Source organism: Falco peregrinus, chromosome 5 (assembly GCF_023634155.1).
Source record: "Falco peregrinus isolate bFalPer1 chromosome 5, bFalPer1.pri, whole genome shotgun sequence".
Classification (NCBI taxonomy): domain Eukaryota; kingdom Metazoa; phylum Chordata; class Aves; order Falconiformes; family Falconidae; genus Falco; species Falco peregrinus.
This window is the reverse complement of record NC_073725.1, coordinates 66,977,522-66,993,398: the sequence shown is the minus strand read 5'-3', so window position 1 is coordinate 66,993,398 and position 15,877 is coordinate 66,977,522. Positions and strand designations below refer to the sequence as shown.

At 50.0% G+C, this 15,877-nt stretch overlaps 1 protein-coding gene across 3 annotated transcripts in view; it reads right to left on the bottom strand.

The window, feature by feature from the left end:
* LOC101916784 (tyrosine-protein kinase ZAP-70) overlaps positions 1–15,877 on the bottom strand; it is a 28,849-nt gene that overhangs the window by 1,214 nt on the left and 11,758 nt on the right. The window contains exons 2-13 of one of the 3 annotated variants that reach the window (XM_055806299.1): positions 9,684–9,872; positions 9,416–9,600; positions 7,917–8,077; positions 7,126–7,264; positions 5,468–5,546; positions 4,703–4,743; positions 3,496–3,544; positions 2,739–2,919; positions 1,863–2,069; positions 1,405–1,597; positions 692–832; positions 65–177 (exon numbers count right to left, since the gene is read on the bottom strand). In XM_055806299.1, coding sequence (XP_055662274.1) covers positions 65–177; positions 692–832; positions 1,405–1,597; positions 1,863–2,069; positions 2,739–2,919; positions 3,496–3,544; positions 4,703–4,743; positions 5,468–5,546; positions 7,126–7,264; positions 7,917–8,077; positions 9,416–9,600; positions 9,684–9,872 — 1,678 coding nt within the window. Of the gene's footprint in view, positions 1–64; positions 178–691; positions 833–1,404; positions 1,598–1,862; positions 2,070–2,738; positions 2,920–3,495; positions 3,545–4,702; positions 4,744–5,467; positions 5,547–7,125; positions 7,265–7,916; positions 8,078–9,415; positions 9,894–15,877 lie in introns of all 3 variants that reach the window. The other 2 variants (XM_005241684.4, XM_055806300.1) reach the window with 2 other exon arrangements.

Below are 15,877 nucleotides of genomic sequence, written 5' to 3'. Positions count from 1 at the left end.
CAGACAGTGTGTGCTGTTCTGATGGACCTGCCACCCAGCAGAGTTGAGCTAGTGAAAGCCTTACTTGTAGGTCCAGCATTGCTGCATGAGGGCATACATCTCTGCCGGGCAGTCCGTGGGGCAGTCCATGCGCTTCCCTTGCTCTATGAAGCTGATGACCTCTGGGCCTTTCATTTTCTAGGATAGGATCGAGTAGGAAATGCTTTAATGTTTTCAGAGCTCACAGGAGGGTTAGAAGAGACAGATCAGAGCTGGGCCTGGGGTAATGCTTTGGATCCATGCACCACACACCCCATACAGTCACTGTTTTCAATCCTGGCACCCAGCAGTGGTGTCATGCATTGTAGCCAGCCCAGCCTGCAGACTCCATCCCAAGCATAGGCAGAGCAGTGGCCGAGCAACTGATTTTTCAGCTCTGCAAGTGAGCAGAAGGATCAAACAGAAGATCTGCTTTGATTCAAACCCCAATGAATTTTATTTTCTGTTTCTTCTCCTTTAAATGAACACAAAGCTGCAGGATCCTGTTTATGGCAGTGCCCCGGGGCACTTTCATAAACCTCTGTTCAACAGTGGGAAAAGCACCCACTGAAGGCAATAGACCTGTAGTTTCAGCGTGTGTCAGGCTATTATAGTGGGAGAGTGGGAGACTAGACTGTGGCATCCATCTCTGATGGACCCAGATCTGCCTCACCTTGTACGGTTTCTGCCCATAGCTGAAGGCCTCCCACATGGTCACACCGTAGCTCCACACATCACTCTTGCTGGAGAACTTATGATAGAGGATGCACTCTGGGGCATACCATTTCAAGGGCCACTTTCCTGCTGTCCTGGCCTGTAGCAAAGCGAAGAGAAAGATTTCTACCCCGAGACACAGACTGCTATGAGCTTGCTAAATATTTGTGTCAAGTGCAATCCCACATTCCTAAAAAAAAAAAGCCCTGAGCCCCAAACTCCAGCCCACGCTCTGCCGTCTTGTTGGCCCTGGTCAGCCATCCCCAGCTGCAGGACGCTGTTCTGCATTGTCACCCTCCTCCTGCACCCCAGCCCCAAAGCTCAGTGCGGTCATGCACTGGTGCACACTGCTGGGAAGATCAGCACTGACTCACTCTTCATCACCTTCTCTTCTCTGCTCTCTGCTCTGGCTCCTCTCCTATCTCCTCTCTCCTGTCAACCCACTGCACTGCATCCCCCTCCCTGCCTCTGCATCCATCTGAATTTCCTCCTTGACACCTGAAATTTGCAAACCCCTTTTAATGTCACAGCAGTGAGGCCAGCCAGAGTGTGATGTGGTCGTACAGCAGGGCTCCTGGGAAGCGCCCAGACCCCCTGCCTCTGGGGGTCTCAGCCCCCCAGCCAGGAGGGGTCCTGCCAACTATCTGAATCCTTTGCTGTGCTTGCACTTACCTTGTAGTAGCTGTCATCAGCGCCAAGAGCCTTGGAGAGTCCGAAGTCACTGATCTTGGCATAATGCTGGTTGACTAGTAGAACATTTCTGGCTGCCAGGTCCCTGTGGACAAAGTTTTTTTCCTCCAAGTACTTCATCCCCATGGATACTTGATGCATCAGCTCCACAATATTGCTGACTGTAATCTCATCTCTGGGGAAGATGAAAGGACAATGCAGTAATAAAGGACCTGCCATTACTCCGTACACCGTGGTCCCCACCATGTTTTCTAGCTGCAAGGGAGAATGACCATGGACATTTCTGCTCCAGAAGCATCAGTCCCTGTTACCTCACATTAAAAGACATGTCTTTCTGCTGTTATCAGCTTCCCTCCACCTACAAAGCTAGGCTCCCCTGGCAGCAGACAGTTTGATGAGAAGTGCAGAAAATCAGCCAGCCAATTTTATTCAGTACTTACTTCTTGGAAGACAAGAACTTGTTGAGCGGCCCTCCAGAAGCCATCTCCATCACGAGCATCAGGGACTCTGCCTCACAGACCCCAATCATGCGGACAATGTACGGGTTGTCCAGCTGATGCATGATCTGGGCTTCCTTCATCATTTCATCCTTCACTGTTTTCTCGTTGTTGCTCTTCAGCACCTTTATGGCCACATCGATCTGCTTCCTGCACAGGGCGCAGGAGGAAAATGTGTGGCATGAGCTAAACATCAGCTGGACTCATGTATCACAGCCAGGAATGCAAATCACTTCTCACGTGATACTGTTTGATCTCTCAACGGCAATCTCAGCAGCCCAGGCACCCCAGGCCTGCCAGAAGGCCAAAAAGAAAAGGATCACCTCAGCCTTGTAAGTGTTTGTATTTGCCATCTGTAGATCTGAAGGTGCATCACCTCACACACTGAGATCTGCATCATCATTGCCATTTTGCAAGGGGGAAACTCAGGCATAAACTGGGCAAAGGTCATCTTTGTGGACTCACAGGCAACCAGCGACAGAGCCAAGGATGGCACACCTCCTCAGTGGCACTCCTTTGCCCTGGCACAGACCAAGCATGGTCTCAGAAGCATGGACTTGCTCAGTCCAGCAAATGCCTTCACAAGTGGCAGCGTTATGCCCAGGAGTATGCAGTGCAGATTACACTCTCAGGGCAACAAGGCTGTCACTGACAGGCTGTGGAAAGTCATCACTGACCTTCCAGAGTATCTCTTATACCTCCACCCCATTATCACTTTAGGGTCCATCTAGTTAGAAACAGGATAGCTGGGGACACCTCTGAGATCAGCCTGGAGCGGTCTCCTCCGGCTTCCTCAGCATCTTTCAGGGCAGTACTCACTTTCTCATTTTGTAGACTCCTTTCTTGACACAGCCAAAGTTTCCTGCCCCCAGTTCCACTTCATCGATCATCAGGTGGTCCCTCTTCAGGAAAAGTTTCTTATCCTTCAGTTCCTCAGGGTCGCTGTACGGGCTCTCGTAGACACTGGTGTCCATGGGTAGCAGGCGTGACTTTCCTGCACCTTCCCAAGAGATACAGTTGCTTATAAGTGTAAACAACATACCTTTCCCCATCCCTCTCTCCCTCACTGATTGGGAAGGTTTTCTCTAGTCCCTTGGAGAACTACCCTTCAAGCTCCAACATTCAGGCCTCCCTGGGCATCTCCCTTCCTTTCACAACCCATAGCCCCTCCTAGTTGCAGCTGCTGGAGCAGCCAGGATGGGGAGAGGTGTCTGAGCATTCCCACTCCACATATCAGACCCTGCAGGACCTGGGCATGTGCATGACTTCACCCCACTGAAATACAACTGAATACACTGAGTATTTAGTAGGCAGGATGGAATATGGGGAATAGGACAGGGCTTGATTTACTGGGTGTGATGGGGAATGGGATAGGGCTTGATTTACTGGGAACTGGGTATGAGCAAACACTTGTGCAATATTCTTGTCTCAGGACCCTGAAAAGGCTGGGATGCTCCTGGGTACCTCTGCAAGAAAGGGACTTTGTAGCATGGCTCTTTGACCAGAAAGTGGTACAGGTGTGTCAGGTAACCCCCGTGGCTCCTATTAGGAGGAGAGGGCTTTTAAAGATGCTCACCCACAGGCTCTGGCGTGTATCCGTCTGCATTGAGCAGCCCAAGGTGTCTCTGGAAAAGAAATGGGGATGAAGTGGATGAAGGAACCAGAGGAAAGTGCTTCAGTTTGAAATGGGAGAGGAGAGGGACAGGGAGCCCCTGCAGCCCAACAGAGCCCCAGCCAGTAATTCGCTGTAAAAGGCCCTGAGATGGGTACAAGAGACTGGAGTGGTATCAAGCCGACTGGGATTAAGTACCGTAGAGCCTGAATGCAGCATTGTCCTCCCATAACCAGCCTGTGGGCTGTGTAGGGTGAGCTGCTGAGGGCTCTGTGTTTACCTGAGCAGTGAGGGGCACACACACAGGGCTGCACCTTGCTCTCGGCCCCCTCTGCTTTCCCCAGCCCAAAGTGACAAGTCTCCTGCAGCAGCAGGGGTCATCCCAGCCAAGTCTCTGCAGCTTGCTTTGAGACAAGAAGCAAAGGGAAGCCCAGAGGTAACTCAGCTTGCAGCCAGCACACCTACCTGCCCAAAAAGTGGCCCCTGTGCGCACGCACGGACACTACATACAGCCACTGTCCCAAAGCAGACAGCAACAAAGCAATATGGTACACATTTTCCCAGCGTAGCTTTGAACACCAACACTGTTTGCAGCAGAGTTGCCACAACACAGGAGCCCACCGTAGCCTGTGTAAGCTCTCTGAGAAGATGGGTGAGTGCTCAGGCCTTTATTTAGCCTCCACTGAGCTCTGGGATGGACTACTCACATAGCCCAAACAAGCTGATTTCAACACAGCTCTGCACGGAGCAGTGACTGAGCACAGACATACCCTGAGGCCAGGGACGCAGAGGGAGCACAAAGACCTGGCCGGTGGCCAGCGGCCAGCAGCAAGGCTGAGTGTTCCCAGAATCCAACCACGTCTTCCTCGCTCCTGCCTGGCAAGGGGGGCAGGGGGGAGAGGGGTCCCCAAGGACAGGCCCACATGTTGCAAGGAGCACAGTATGAATGGAAACCATTTTCAGCTCTAACGGTAGCTGTGCCCAGCTATTCCTCGTCCCCATCCAAGCTGGAAAGGGGACAACATTGCAGCTGGGCTTAATATATTCCATTTGAGTTACTGAGTTTTAGAGAAGAGCGGAGTTTGAAGAGCAGAGTTTTATCAGCAAGCTTGAAAAGCAATAACATTAAACCACTAAGGTACTGATAAAAAAGACCCTTCTCAAAACTTACACTCATGGAGGGGTGGGTTGGTGGAACTGGTGCTGCAGATGCTGTGAATCAGGAGAGAGAAGTTGTTAGTTAGAGTCTGCCTATGCCTCAAGCAGGATCAGAGCATCAGTTCTTGAAGGACTGCGTGGCCTTTGTCTGATGCCCCGCCAGGGACAGCTTTCCACAGCTTTAGTCAAAAAGTTGTGGAAATGTGCCTGGATGTGAGCATTATTCCCAGACCAGCCCTCAGGGGAGGTGCAGGCCTACTGGAGCCCCCTACAGTCTCCATCAGTCCCAGAGTAGGGACTGGCTGAGCTGTACCCCAGAGCCCCCTGCCCAGGAGAGCAAGGGTCCCATGGGCAGGCTCTGAAGTGATGTTTCTGACACCTGGACCAGGACAAAGTGACCCATGGTTTTGAGCGTTCAGCTCAAGAGACCCACCAGGAGCCAGACTTGCGGGACATGTTGTTTCTTGCTGCCTAAAAAGCGGGTCGTTTTTCAGAAGTCATCTGTTTGGCACCAGAAGTCCCTAATCCATTTGGAGCACTGGCTCCCCTATCTGCTCCTGTCTTTTGGCCACCCTAGGCCAGGCCTGGAGAGTGGCCACTTTCAGCAGAAAACATAATGTGAGATTTGCCCAGAGGAGCAGAGACATCACTGTTCCCTCACCACCAAGGTCGGAGAAAGGTTGGACATCGTAAAGGAAACTTGGGCTGGTGCTGTTCAAACTGGCCCCACTTGGTGGTAAACCAAGGCCAGGGATGGCACTGAGGGATGTCAGCTCACCTGGCATGTTGGGGTTGGGGCAGGTTTCCCTCAGATAGAAAATCAGCCCATCCGGTTTGAGTTTTAGGTACTCCACCAACTGAGAAAGGAATCAGAGGAAAAAGAGATTATTGTGAGGAGAAAAGCATCCTCTTTTTTTTGTTGTTGTTTTCTTTTTTTATTTTTTTTCAGGCACTTGTATAGCTTATTATGGTAATGATTTCTCTCAGATTTATGGCAGATGGGGACTATATTTCTTTTTCTCCTCTGGTACCTATGCACTCAGGGATCTCCTAGAGTAAACACTTGCATACCTGGATAACTGCCAGAGCTGGGAAGAACTTGGGAAGTTAGATAAGGACGGAAGAAAGACAAAAGGAAAATCTCCACTAGGAGAGCTGGGTAGGGCATTTTCAGTGTAATGTTATTGTTGTCCCAGCCAGAAAAGTTTTTAAGTCGTGTTGTGTTTGATAAAGCCTGAGAGAAACCTTTTGCTTTCCCAGAGGAACCCCAGGGTTAGCTCTGTGGATCCCGGTCAGTTTTTTGCTGCCACCAGTTCAAGCACAGTGGGGACTTGACTCTGGCTGGAGACAACCAGCCCAGCCCTTGGCCACCAGACCACAGAGGACACAAGGCTTTCTCTTCCCCTTCTCTCTGGCTCAGACTTCATCTGCAACTGGGAGCCTGGCATGGTTCTGTGGCCATAAAAATGCCCCAAAGTCTTTGTTGTCAATCAGTTCAGAGTGAAAACAATCCTGGAAATTTGGAAAATTCAGCAAAACAAGAGTTCTGTCCCCCAGCCAGCCCTGCCCAGGAGGAAGCACTGGTATCTGTTCCCTGGAGCAGGTCCGAGGTGTGTGCCACAGGGCAGAGCCAGGCTCCGGTGGGGCATGCTGCTCCCCAGTAGTGCCAAGAGTTGCTGGACCATGTGTCACATTCCCTTAAAACCCTGCCCCGTCCACACAAGGATTGCTGGGGCATTACAGCCATCTCTGCTTCCCAGAGCCCCTGACTCTCAGGGGTCATAGAATGCGTCTTCTGGCACTTGGATCTTGGTCATGTAAAGATTTTGGCCGCTGTCTCAAGACTTCTGACCTCCCCTACTCTTTGCACAGAAGTCAGTCCCTTGGAACATCCAAGTGGAAATCAGCACACAACAGCGTTGCTGGGCCAGGAGTAGTGTGGGGAGCACTCGGGAGGGACAGCCTGGGATGAGCAATCTCATCAGAGCTGCTGCAGGCAGAGGTCAAGGTGCACACTGTGGCTGAATGTGTGATGTTTGCTGATGGGGTGCAGGTGTCATTAATATAATCATCTCAAGTACCCTGGCTTAAAGCTGGAAATAAAAAGCACTGATCCTCTTGTTTGCTTGGAGAGGTATGGACTAGTGTAAGGTGTGGGGGCAGTGGTGAAGCCAGCACTATTTCAGAGCTGCTGTAACATCCCAGACTTAGGCCTACTTAGCTAGGAGTGTACAGGAATGAATGTGATGAGGTGAGCTGATAAACAGCCAGACCCAGGGAATGTAAGGGCTTTCTGCAAGGGGCTACAACAATCTATGTACAGTTCTAAAGCTCCACGTGGCCTTTCCTGTCCTTCAGGGCATGGGCAGCTATAACAAGGGAAAAATGCCTTTGCTTTATTAGGACACTAGTGGTCAGCGTCCCACAGCACGGTACCTGCCAGAGCGTGTCGAACTTGGTGCCCTCAGGGATGGAGTACTTGCCGGACTTGTCCTGGTCTATCCGATAGTGATACACTGTTTTGCCATAGATGAGGGAGAGGGCATAGGCACCGTTTTCCTTCCTTTCTCTCAGCCTGGTAGGAGGGAGAACTGTTAAAAGCAACTCTAGGTTTTGCCCTGCAAATTATCATGGCTGCAGCAGTGGCAGGTCACTGGGTGGGCACTTAGTAAGGTGCCCCTGCCCCCCACGTTGGAATTGCCACCTTCCCAACATCCCTCTGCAGAGGCTGAGGAGGGACCCTTCACTTTCAGTCTCTTGCCCCTCTCCTCCACCCTCTCCAGCTAATTCTTTCTTTCCCTAATTCATTCAGAAGATAATTAAATTAAGGGCTGTCTCACCTCAGCAGGGATGCAGAGCAAATGCTTTCTTCTGCATTTTATTGGCCATACATTGTTTACATGTCAGTGTTAAATGTCTTCACCCACTAACCCTATATCTCATATCATCCAGTGCATTAACAAGCATACTTCATAGAGATATCTAAACATGAGAAACAAATAAAGCTCAAGATTGGCTCTTCATGGAGGCCAGATACTGTCTGGACAATGATAGGTTTGAAGGATCAGACCCTGTCTTTGAAAGATCTGTAACCACAGCCTGACCATATTCAGCTAAACCTCCTCCCAGGAACTGTCATGTGAAACAAATAACTGCAGGATAGTGGTGGTGGGGAAATGGTAAAAAGTACAGGGATCACAGCTTCTGCCAGGTTTTTGCATGCTCACAGGAATTTCCCATCAGGTTGTGCCCCTGAGTAGAGCCTCCGTTCAGCTTCATCGCGGGCGATGCTGCCATGGTACCAGGGCATCCTCTCGTGGGCTGTGGTGGCGATGAGCTTCTCCACCTGTGGAGCCTGGCTTATGATGGCCTGTTCAAGCGCATCCCCCTGGAAAACAGTGAGAAATTAGACCTCCTGCCATTCTGCTGCATAGTTGCATGGCTTCAGCACGGTTTATTTTGCACCCTTTGGGGAAGATGACACAGGAAACTTGGAAGGTCTCGTAGTTTAAGTGCCTGTGACCTTAATCAAGCCTATAGCAACAGTGGTTTGAATCATATTCTGCTGCAGAGCAGAATTCCTTCCTTATCTCCATTGGTCCCACTCCTCGAATCCAGCTGAAGTCCGTTGACTTGCTGGTGAGGGAAGAGAGAAGTCATCATATTCATACAGGGGACCTGTATGTCAGGCTCGCAGGGTGTCTGTCTTTCAGCCTTGCATTCCTGGGAAAGCAGGACCTCTTTCTCGAGCTTCTGCCTTCCTGGCTGCTCACTGTCCCCAGACACTACAACTTGTCAGAGCAGTGCAGTCTGGAAGTCATGTGGGAGACCCTAAATTAATTTTACCGGTCCCACACATTTTATAAACAACTGTAGCTTTTCGTTTGCCAGTAGGTGGCAATGTCCTTTGTGTTATCTACCAGTGCCCACAGACCAGCTTCATGGAGAAACCCTATAGGATACCTCATTCTGCCAAGCACCTTTGGTCTAAAATAGGCCGCATGTAGGGGTCTTTCATAGAAAGGCTCCATAAGCAGAATGCCTGAGCCATCTTTCTGCAAGGACTTGGAAGTGTCAAAGTAGTCACTGTCAAAGTGACAGCAAGTAGGAAATTAATTACATGACTGCCAGTGTGACTATTTACAGAGGTTTGCCTTACACATATATTACATATATATTCCAATCCACAATAAAATGCAGGAACGTATGTGTAGCTATTTTTAAATGTAAATAGGCAGAACTGGTCCAGTACCCAGTACCTCACTCTCACAGGCAAAACCTCCACTGACTTTAAAAAGCAAGGAAATCCTGAGCAAGAATTTAAGTCTGGTTTCATTACCAATGTTATGGAGGCACAGGCACCTCATGGAGAGCATTGGTCTAACTGAAGTGAGTGTCCCACATGCTGCAGAGGAGCAAACAGCACATGGGGCAATGCTTGCAAAGTGTGCAGTGAGCTCCAAAGCCCTGCAGAGCAAATGCAACGCCATCTGTTCAGAGGAAGAGCCTGAAGGCTTGGGAAGGTGTTTAGACCTGTTTCTGAAGAAGAAACTGGAAAAGAGAGAGGTTTAAGACTGCTCTTAGTGCCAGCAGCCTCTGAGGAGAAGGACCTTGCTTTACCATGCTCTAAGAGGATAACAGCGACAGAGGAGGTTGGACTGGCAAGCAGCAGTAAGCCCCTGGGGAGCTTGCACAGTCCCACACCACATTTGGCAATGGCCAGTACCTCCAATTTCCACGTCTGCCGGACATATTCGCGCACCATATTGTCCCTCATGCTGTCAAAAACACCAGGCTGGGGCTCCACACCACTGGGGCGGTTGCAGGGCTTGCGGAGGGTGCAGCAGAGCCCGTCGGCATCCTTGGAGTAAAACTCGCAGAGCTCCTCTGGCCCACAGTGTGCTTTGCCCCCTGCAATGGCGTAGGTACCATTCATCTGGCGCTCGATGGCGTAATGGTAAAACTGCAGGTTGCAGACCATGGAGAGGACGTACCCCCCCAGACTGCGCAGGCACTGCCGCAGCAGGAACAGCCCGTCCGACATCCCCGCCAGCTTGAGGTACTCCTCCGCTTCTGACCTGGCAATACTGCCATAGTAAAAGGGCAGGTGAGCAGCAGCATCGGGCATCTCTGTGCGCTTACCAGGACTGCTTGGGTTGGCTCAAACACTGCCGCTGCTCTATCTGGAAGAGAGAAGCAAAATTCTTCACTGACATATAATTCTGCAAAAAGGTTTAATTGGAATTCAGATTCATCTGTCTAGAGGTTCTTAGGCCCTCAGCTGGCTGCCTGCAGGGTTGTTTCAAACATAACATGAAGAGCAGCAGTGGCTGCACTCATATCCCAGCCAGAGAATCCCACAGTGATTCTTCTATCCTGCCCTGAATGGAGCTAGAAATTGTTAGTAAAAATCCATCCAATCTTGATTTAAAGATTTTAAGCAATCGGGAATGCACTGAATGCTACAATTAATTGTTTCAATGCTTATTTACCTTCACTATTAAAAATGTGCTTCTTACATCCATCCCGAAGTTTTTAGCTTTGACTTCCTACTATTTTCTCTACAGGCCTGTTCACAATAAAAGGAAATTCTTTTGCTGCTCTGAATGAATTAATTTTGCCATGAGGGTCTGTAAGGCCAAAATCTTAAAAGCAATATGATTAAAACACGAGATTGATATTAAATGTCTAAAAAATGTATAGATACATAATTGCACCAAACAAGATAAACCCAAGTGGTTCAGAGCAGACATTAACCGTCAGTTGACAGGAACAAGAAGGAACTTTCTTCTAATTGTCTCTTGAAAAAATTATGGATTTTTTTCCCACAATACCTGAATCTGGCTGGCTTCTGAATTTGGCCAATACTCTGATTTTGTCTGGCAGTTCCTATTTCTACATTGTGCACATGCTCCAGAGGAAGCTGGAGCTCAGCGGCCAGCCATCACTGCAAAGTGAGTTTAATCCCACTGTCTCTGTCAAGCTGCAACATGCAAGCGTTCTTGGAGCCTCCTGTTCAGCACAGCCTAAAACCAGAAACAAACTTACCGCCGCGCTGCTGCAGACCCTTGCAGTGGGAATCCAGCGAGAAATGGCACTTCATTGACTGAGGCACTGCCAAGCCCCTTCTGCCAAAGACCTATAAGTCTTGTATCGAATCATCTAAAATCCCACCCACAAACAGAAGCCAATTTCCGGTGATTAATGGAAATGTTATCATATTTAAAGGATCTCATTTGTTCCTTGGAGCCTGATCTTCAATTTTGTCATTGCGCAGATGCTGACCCAGAAAAGATGTGTTTGTCTCCATCCGCATTTCCTGCAAATGCATCACTCACGTTCAGACCAAAGAACACATCAGCTCTTCGGCCAGCACGCTGGGTGTTTGCTGGGATTCTCCCCAACGTAGCTCTCATTTCGGAACATGACAGGAGAGGTTGCTGCTCAATGGGTTGTGCCCACTGCACTATTCCAGAAGTGGCATCTGCTCTCAGGCAGGGGCTGGAGCTGTGTCTGGGCTGGTGGTCAGCCTTGCTCCATCTCACCCAGCCTACTTCAGACCACTCAGCAGCATGGTGGCAGGGCTGCCAGCCTCTGGGACCACCGGAGCTGTGAAGGGGTTGGCTGGACACGTGCTCTGTATCAGCTGGAACAGGACAGGGTTCAGGTGGAAACTGCTCAGGAGAGACCATTTTGGTGGTGTGCACCCCGCTCTGCCCAGCCTACAATAGCAAACACCCACAGGGAGCTGGATTTATGGCAACCAGATTCTTCTCTACCTATTTATTTGTTGCCTTCATTAAGCCCAGAAATGGCCCTGATGAGAACAGGAAGGGAGAGCAGGCTCTGACAAGGGGGTGTTTTGGCTGAGGCAGGAAACCACAACAGGAAGCTGCCAGTGGCGTTTGCAGCTTGGGTGCAGGACTAGCGTCAACCGTACCAGGCACAGCACAAATAAGCCTGAGTTGTGAAGCCCCTTTCATCAAATTCATCAAATGAAGCCAAGTGGGGTCTTGGCAGACCTGCCAGTCTGGGACACAGAAGGCGAATGAAAACACCATGTAGCTCAGACCCTAACTGGAGTCAGTGCTTGGAACCAAAGCAAACGGCCTAATCCCTTCATGCCTCCAAGCATAAAGCAGCTCAGACACTGGACAGACAGGCATAGCCCCCAGGTTCAGCTCCTGCAACGAGATGAGATGATCGCCAGGTCTCCCCAACCTCAGCCTGGTCCCAGGGGAGAGCAGATCCCAGGAAGGTGGGTTGAAGGATGTGAGGAGTGAGGATTGCAATCTTCCTTTTAACTGTAGCGTCAGGCTCATGAGTCACATTCACAAGTCAAGGAAGAGGAAGTGCTGAGTGGGCAGCGGAAGGTCGATGGCCGCCTTCATGTGCTACTAATTTCCACTAGCTACCTGGGATAAACAGTGATTATGTACAAGGACGCTGCACCCAAAGATGCTGATTTCCTTTTCTGGAAAGTCCAGGACCAGAACATCACAGCAAATGGAACGTGTTTGCCAGTTGTTCAGACAGGTGAAAATGAGACGGCAGAAGCCACTGATGACCACTGAGCTCAGAGTTTCCAGCTGCCTACACAGGAGGTTCTGTTATAAGCAGATTGGCTTTCCTCTCCAAGCACAGGGCTGTGAGTCAAGAAAGTCTCACAGAGATAGGAGAACGAACCCAGGGATCAGAGGTTGGTTCAGGCTACGCCAACCATTTCACACGAGCCTTGCTGCCACAAGTGAACCCTATTAGAAAATTACCCTTATTCAAAAAAACCTCTGCATCTCCAGCCTTGAGGGAAAGTTACCCCCTGAAGTCTGAGACCAGATTTGAACAGGATGATTTATAGCCCCTCTAAAGCTCTTGCTTTAAAAAAGTTTGTCCTACTGTCCTGGTGCTTTCTGTTGCCCATACACCAGCCCAGGGTCTTCTGGGCATAGCTAAGCTTCTCCTCCAAACCACAGCTCTGTTCCTTAGCAGTACCTCTGGGTGGACCTGAGCAACCCTGATACAACCTCAACAGACCTGCACAAACCTCATAAAACTTTGTTTTCCTGCACTGTGAAATGCAGATGAAAAGGAGCACCTATTTCATGGACTGCTTTCTTATGAGCATAACAACTAGTGCCAGGAAGCTGTGCAAGGACCCTCCACCACTATTTTGAGTAACAGGACCTGATTTTTTCCAGCACCTGTTTAATCTCTGTCCCTTGGGCTGCAGCAACCCAGATGCTGGGTGTTCCTGTGGGCTTCAGGTGCTGCCCCCAGCTTAGAGACAGTAGTCAGGGAGAGCAGTCAGAAAACCAGGGATAATGGCCATGTCTGCAAGCTGGTGTTAATGATGTGAAGATGCACTGAAAAAAACAACACCCACGTAAAAAGGAGTTGGATTTGTGCACCATGACACACAGGAAAGCCAGGCAGGAAGCTATTGAGATGTCAGTCAATCAGATCTATATATAGCTGGCCACTTGCTTTTACTTAGATCAGACAAGAACCGTCAGGAACTGGTTTGATTTTGTAATTTCTCAGAATAGCAGAACCACTTTGTGTGAATCTGGAGCCAGTCCCCGAAAGCAGTGGGGTGCACTTATGAAACCGGAGGAGGCACCGACAAACTGTAGCATCCTGTTCGGACCGTATTTGCTGTAGCATCGTCCTGGCCCTGATAATCCCTTGTAACACAGCCCTGGCTGGCGGGGCTGGCACTTTAAGGCGGCTGGGGCAGCCTGGGGGGAGGAAGGGGCTCTCTGGGGCTGTCCCCGAGCAGCTGGGAGAGCTGGGGAATGGGAACCCTGTGAGGAGGAACCAGCTTGGAGGCGTAAAAAGGGCAGCCGGGTCTGTGCTTTGGAGCTGGTGGTAGGAGCTGCTGCTGAGGTTTGTGTTGGCAGTGTGGGGAGGGGTGTTTGTAACGATTCTCTACAGGTGATTAATTGGGGAGGGGGGAGAGTAAGCTGAAAGTAAGATCTTCGGTGGTAAGTGTGCTCGTGGTATTGCTGAAAGGTGAGGTCTGTCTGACAGGGGTTAGGGTCTCTGAGCTCCTCTGGGGGCCACTTCTGCTGCCCCCCTGGGGCTGGGGGTGTTGGGGGGTGGGTGTCTGAACTGTGGCACAGGCAGCAGGGTGGGTTGCTGGTGGGCTGGGGGAGCAGCCCAGCTTTAGGGGCTTTCCTGCCCTGCTGGCAGGAGTGCTGCATGGGTAAAGGCAGCTGAGTGGGTGCAGGGCATCAGTTCTGTCCTGAGCTCCTAACTGGGTCGTGCTGCCTCCTTGTCTCCTCCTGATGTGAAATGGCCTCTCTGACCATCTCGTGGGAAGGAACAAGGCTTCTCATGCTGCCTTGCCTAGGCCTGCCTGCAATCAATGCAGGAATAAATGTCCTGTCTTACATGCTGTTTACAGCACCTTCCCTTCGGTGCTTTAGGGGAGTGCTGAGTAAAGGTTTGTGCCCAAGATTATCTTAATCCCCCCTATTTACTGAGCTTTCCAGGAGTGGCTGCAGGAGCTCTGCTGGTCCCCGACGGCCAGCTGGCTGCAGGAGTGGGGCTGAGCCTGATGGGCACAGACTGTGGCGCAGTGAAGGTGTAGGCAGGATTTAGAGGTGGGAGCAGGGTGTGAGGTGCAGAGAGATGGCAGAACGCAGAGCGAGTCTCAAGCAGCAACTGCTTCCTGCTGTGTGCAGAGGTGATGGGCATGGACAGTGACCTGGCTTCCCCAGGGCTGCAGAGGAGCAGCTGCCTACCATACCTTCCCCTGGATTCCCCTCGGCTGCTCCTGATTATATCAGAAAACTAGACGTACAGTGGAGAACCTGGTTAAAGGATGTGAAGGGCTATAAAATGTCTGCAGCGTACAAGTTCCCTTTCCAAGTTATTCTTCCCAGGAGTAGCTGGCACTGTGCAAAAGGATGAACTAAAGAGCTGATTCCTAGAGCTCAGGCACACGTTTGGATTTTTTTAATCCTAAATAATAAAAGACTTAAAATAACTTGGATTCAACTTGAAATGCTTCTTAGTTCAAAGAAAAATAAAACCTGAAAATCTTAACTTTTAATTGACCTGACTACATTCTTCTAATTGATGTTTAATTTTTATTTATATACTCCATGGCAGCTCTTCCTAAGATTTCCTCATGAGCACTTACATTCCTGGCTATAGCTTTCCTAACCTCCCTGCTGACTACTCATTAAAACCTCAGCTACTCAACCATTTATTAACACTTGAACTATGTGTGAGTGGGAGTTCATGAAAGTGTGAGTCCATGTTTGTACTCATAAAAAGTGCACATTCTGCTTGCATGTGAAGATAATAATCTTTTCTAATTCTCTGTGAGTATTACTGACTCAGTCCTGCCTGAAATGGTTGTGTTTACAAAACTCCACAGAAAAACCTGCCTGATTTCCACTGAGGACCTTGTCTGCTCTTGCTGTCCTTGAAGCAAGCAGGTAAATCCAAACTGCCCCTCCACTGCCTGTGGATCCCAGGCCAGGTGCAGAAATGCTTCATATACCTCCTCTCCCTTTGAAGTGGAACACGGGAGCCATTTGGCCCCAGGGAAAATCCAGAGTCCTTTTTTGAAGGAAAAATGTTAAATTCCACAGCAATACTTGCAAGGCCCATGGAGGGACCAGGTGCTCCTGTGATGCAGTCAGTGTGGAGGCTTCTAACAGTGACAGGACTGTACCAGATCCAGGCTTTGAGAAAAGCTGGTGCCATGGAAATCAGTACCCCTCTTCCCCCTTCTAAATCCTTGGCCAGAGACCTAGTGGCACCGTGTCAGAGTATTATTGGAGGTTAAAAATAAATGGTAGGGATGGTTCTGCTCAAATGCTTGTGGCCTTGGTCTTATGGTACATGTATGCTAGAAGCAGCCACTGCTGACCCAGTGGCAGGGCTAATGGGTGACTGGTTTTCTGTGCTTCCTTCCACCCAGGACATGAGCTAGGCAGGCTGCCTTGGGTCCCCTCAGCTCTGTTAAAACACATTCCCGTGAGCCACTGCTATTGCTTGCAGTTCATGTTAGAGAGGTCAATACATGAGGATGCTGCTCACAGCCCTTCCTGCAGTGCCACCCTAACACTCGCTGGTATCTCTGCCTAGAGGCTGAGAAGTTGCCATGTGTCACCTCTGCTCCCATCTTGCAGCTCTCGGATCATTATCTCTTGCTGCTCTGTTTTGACTTGGC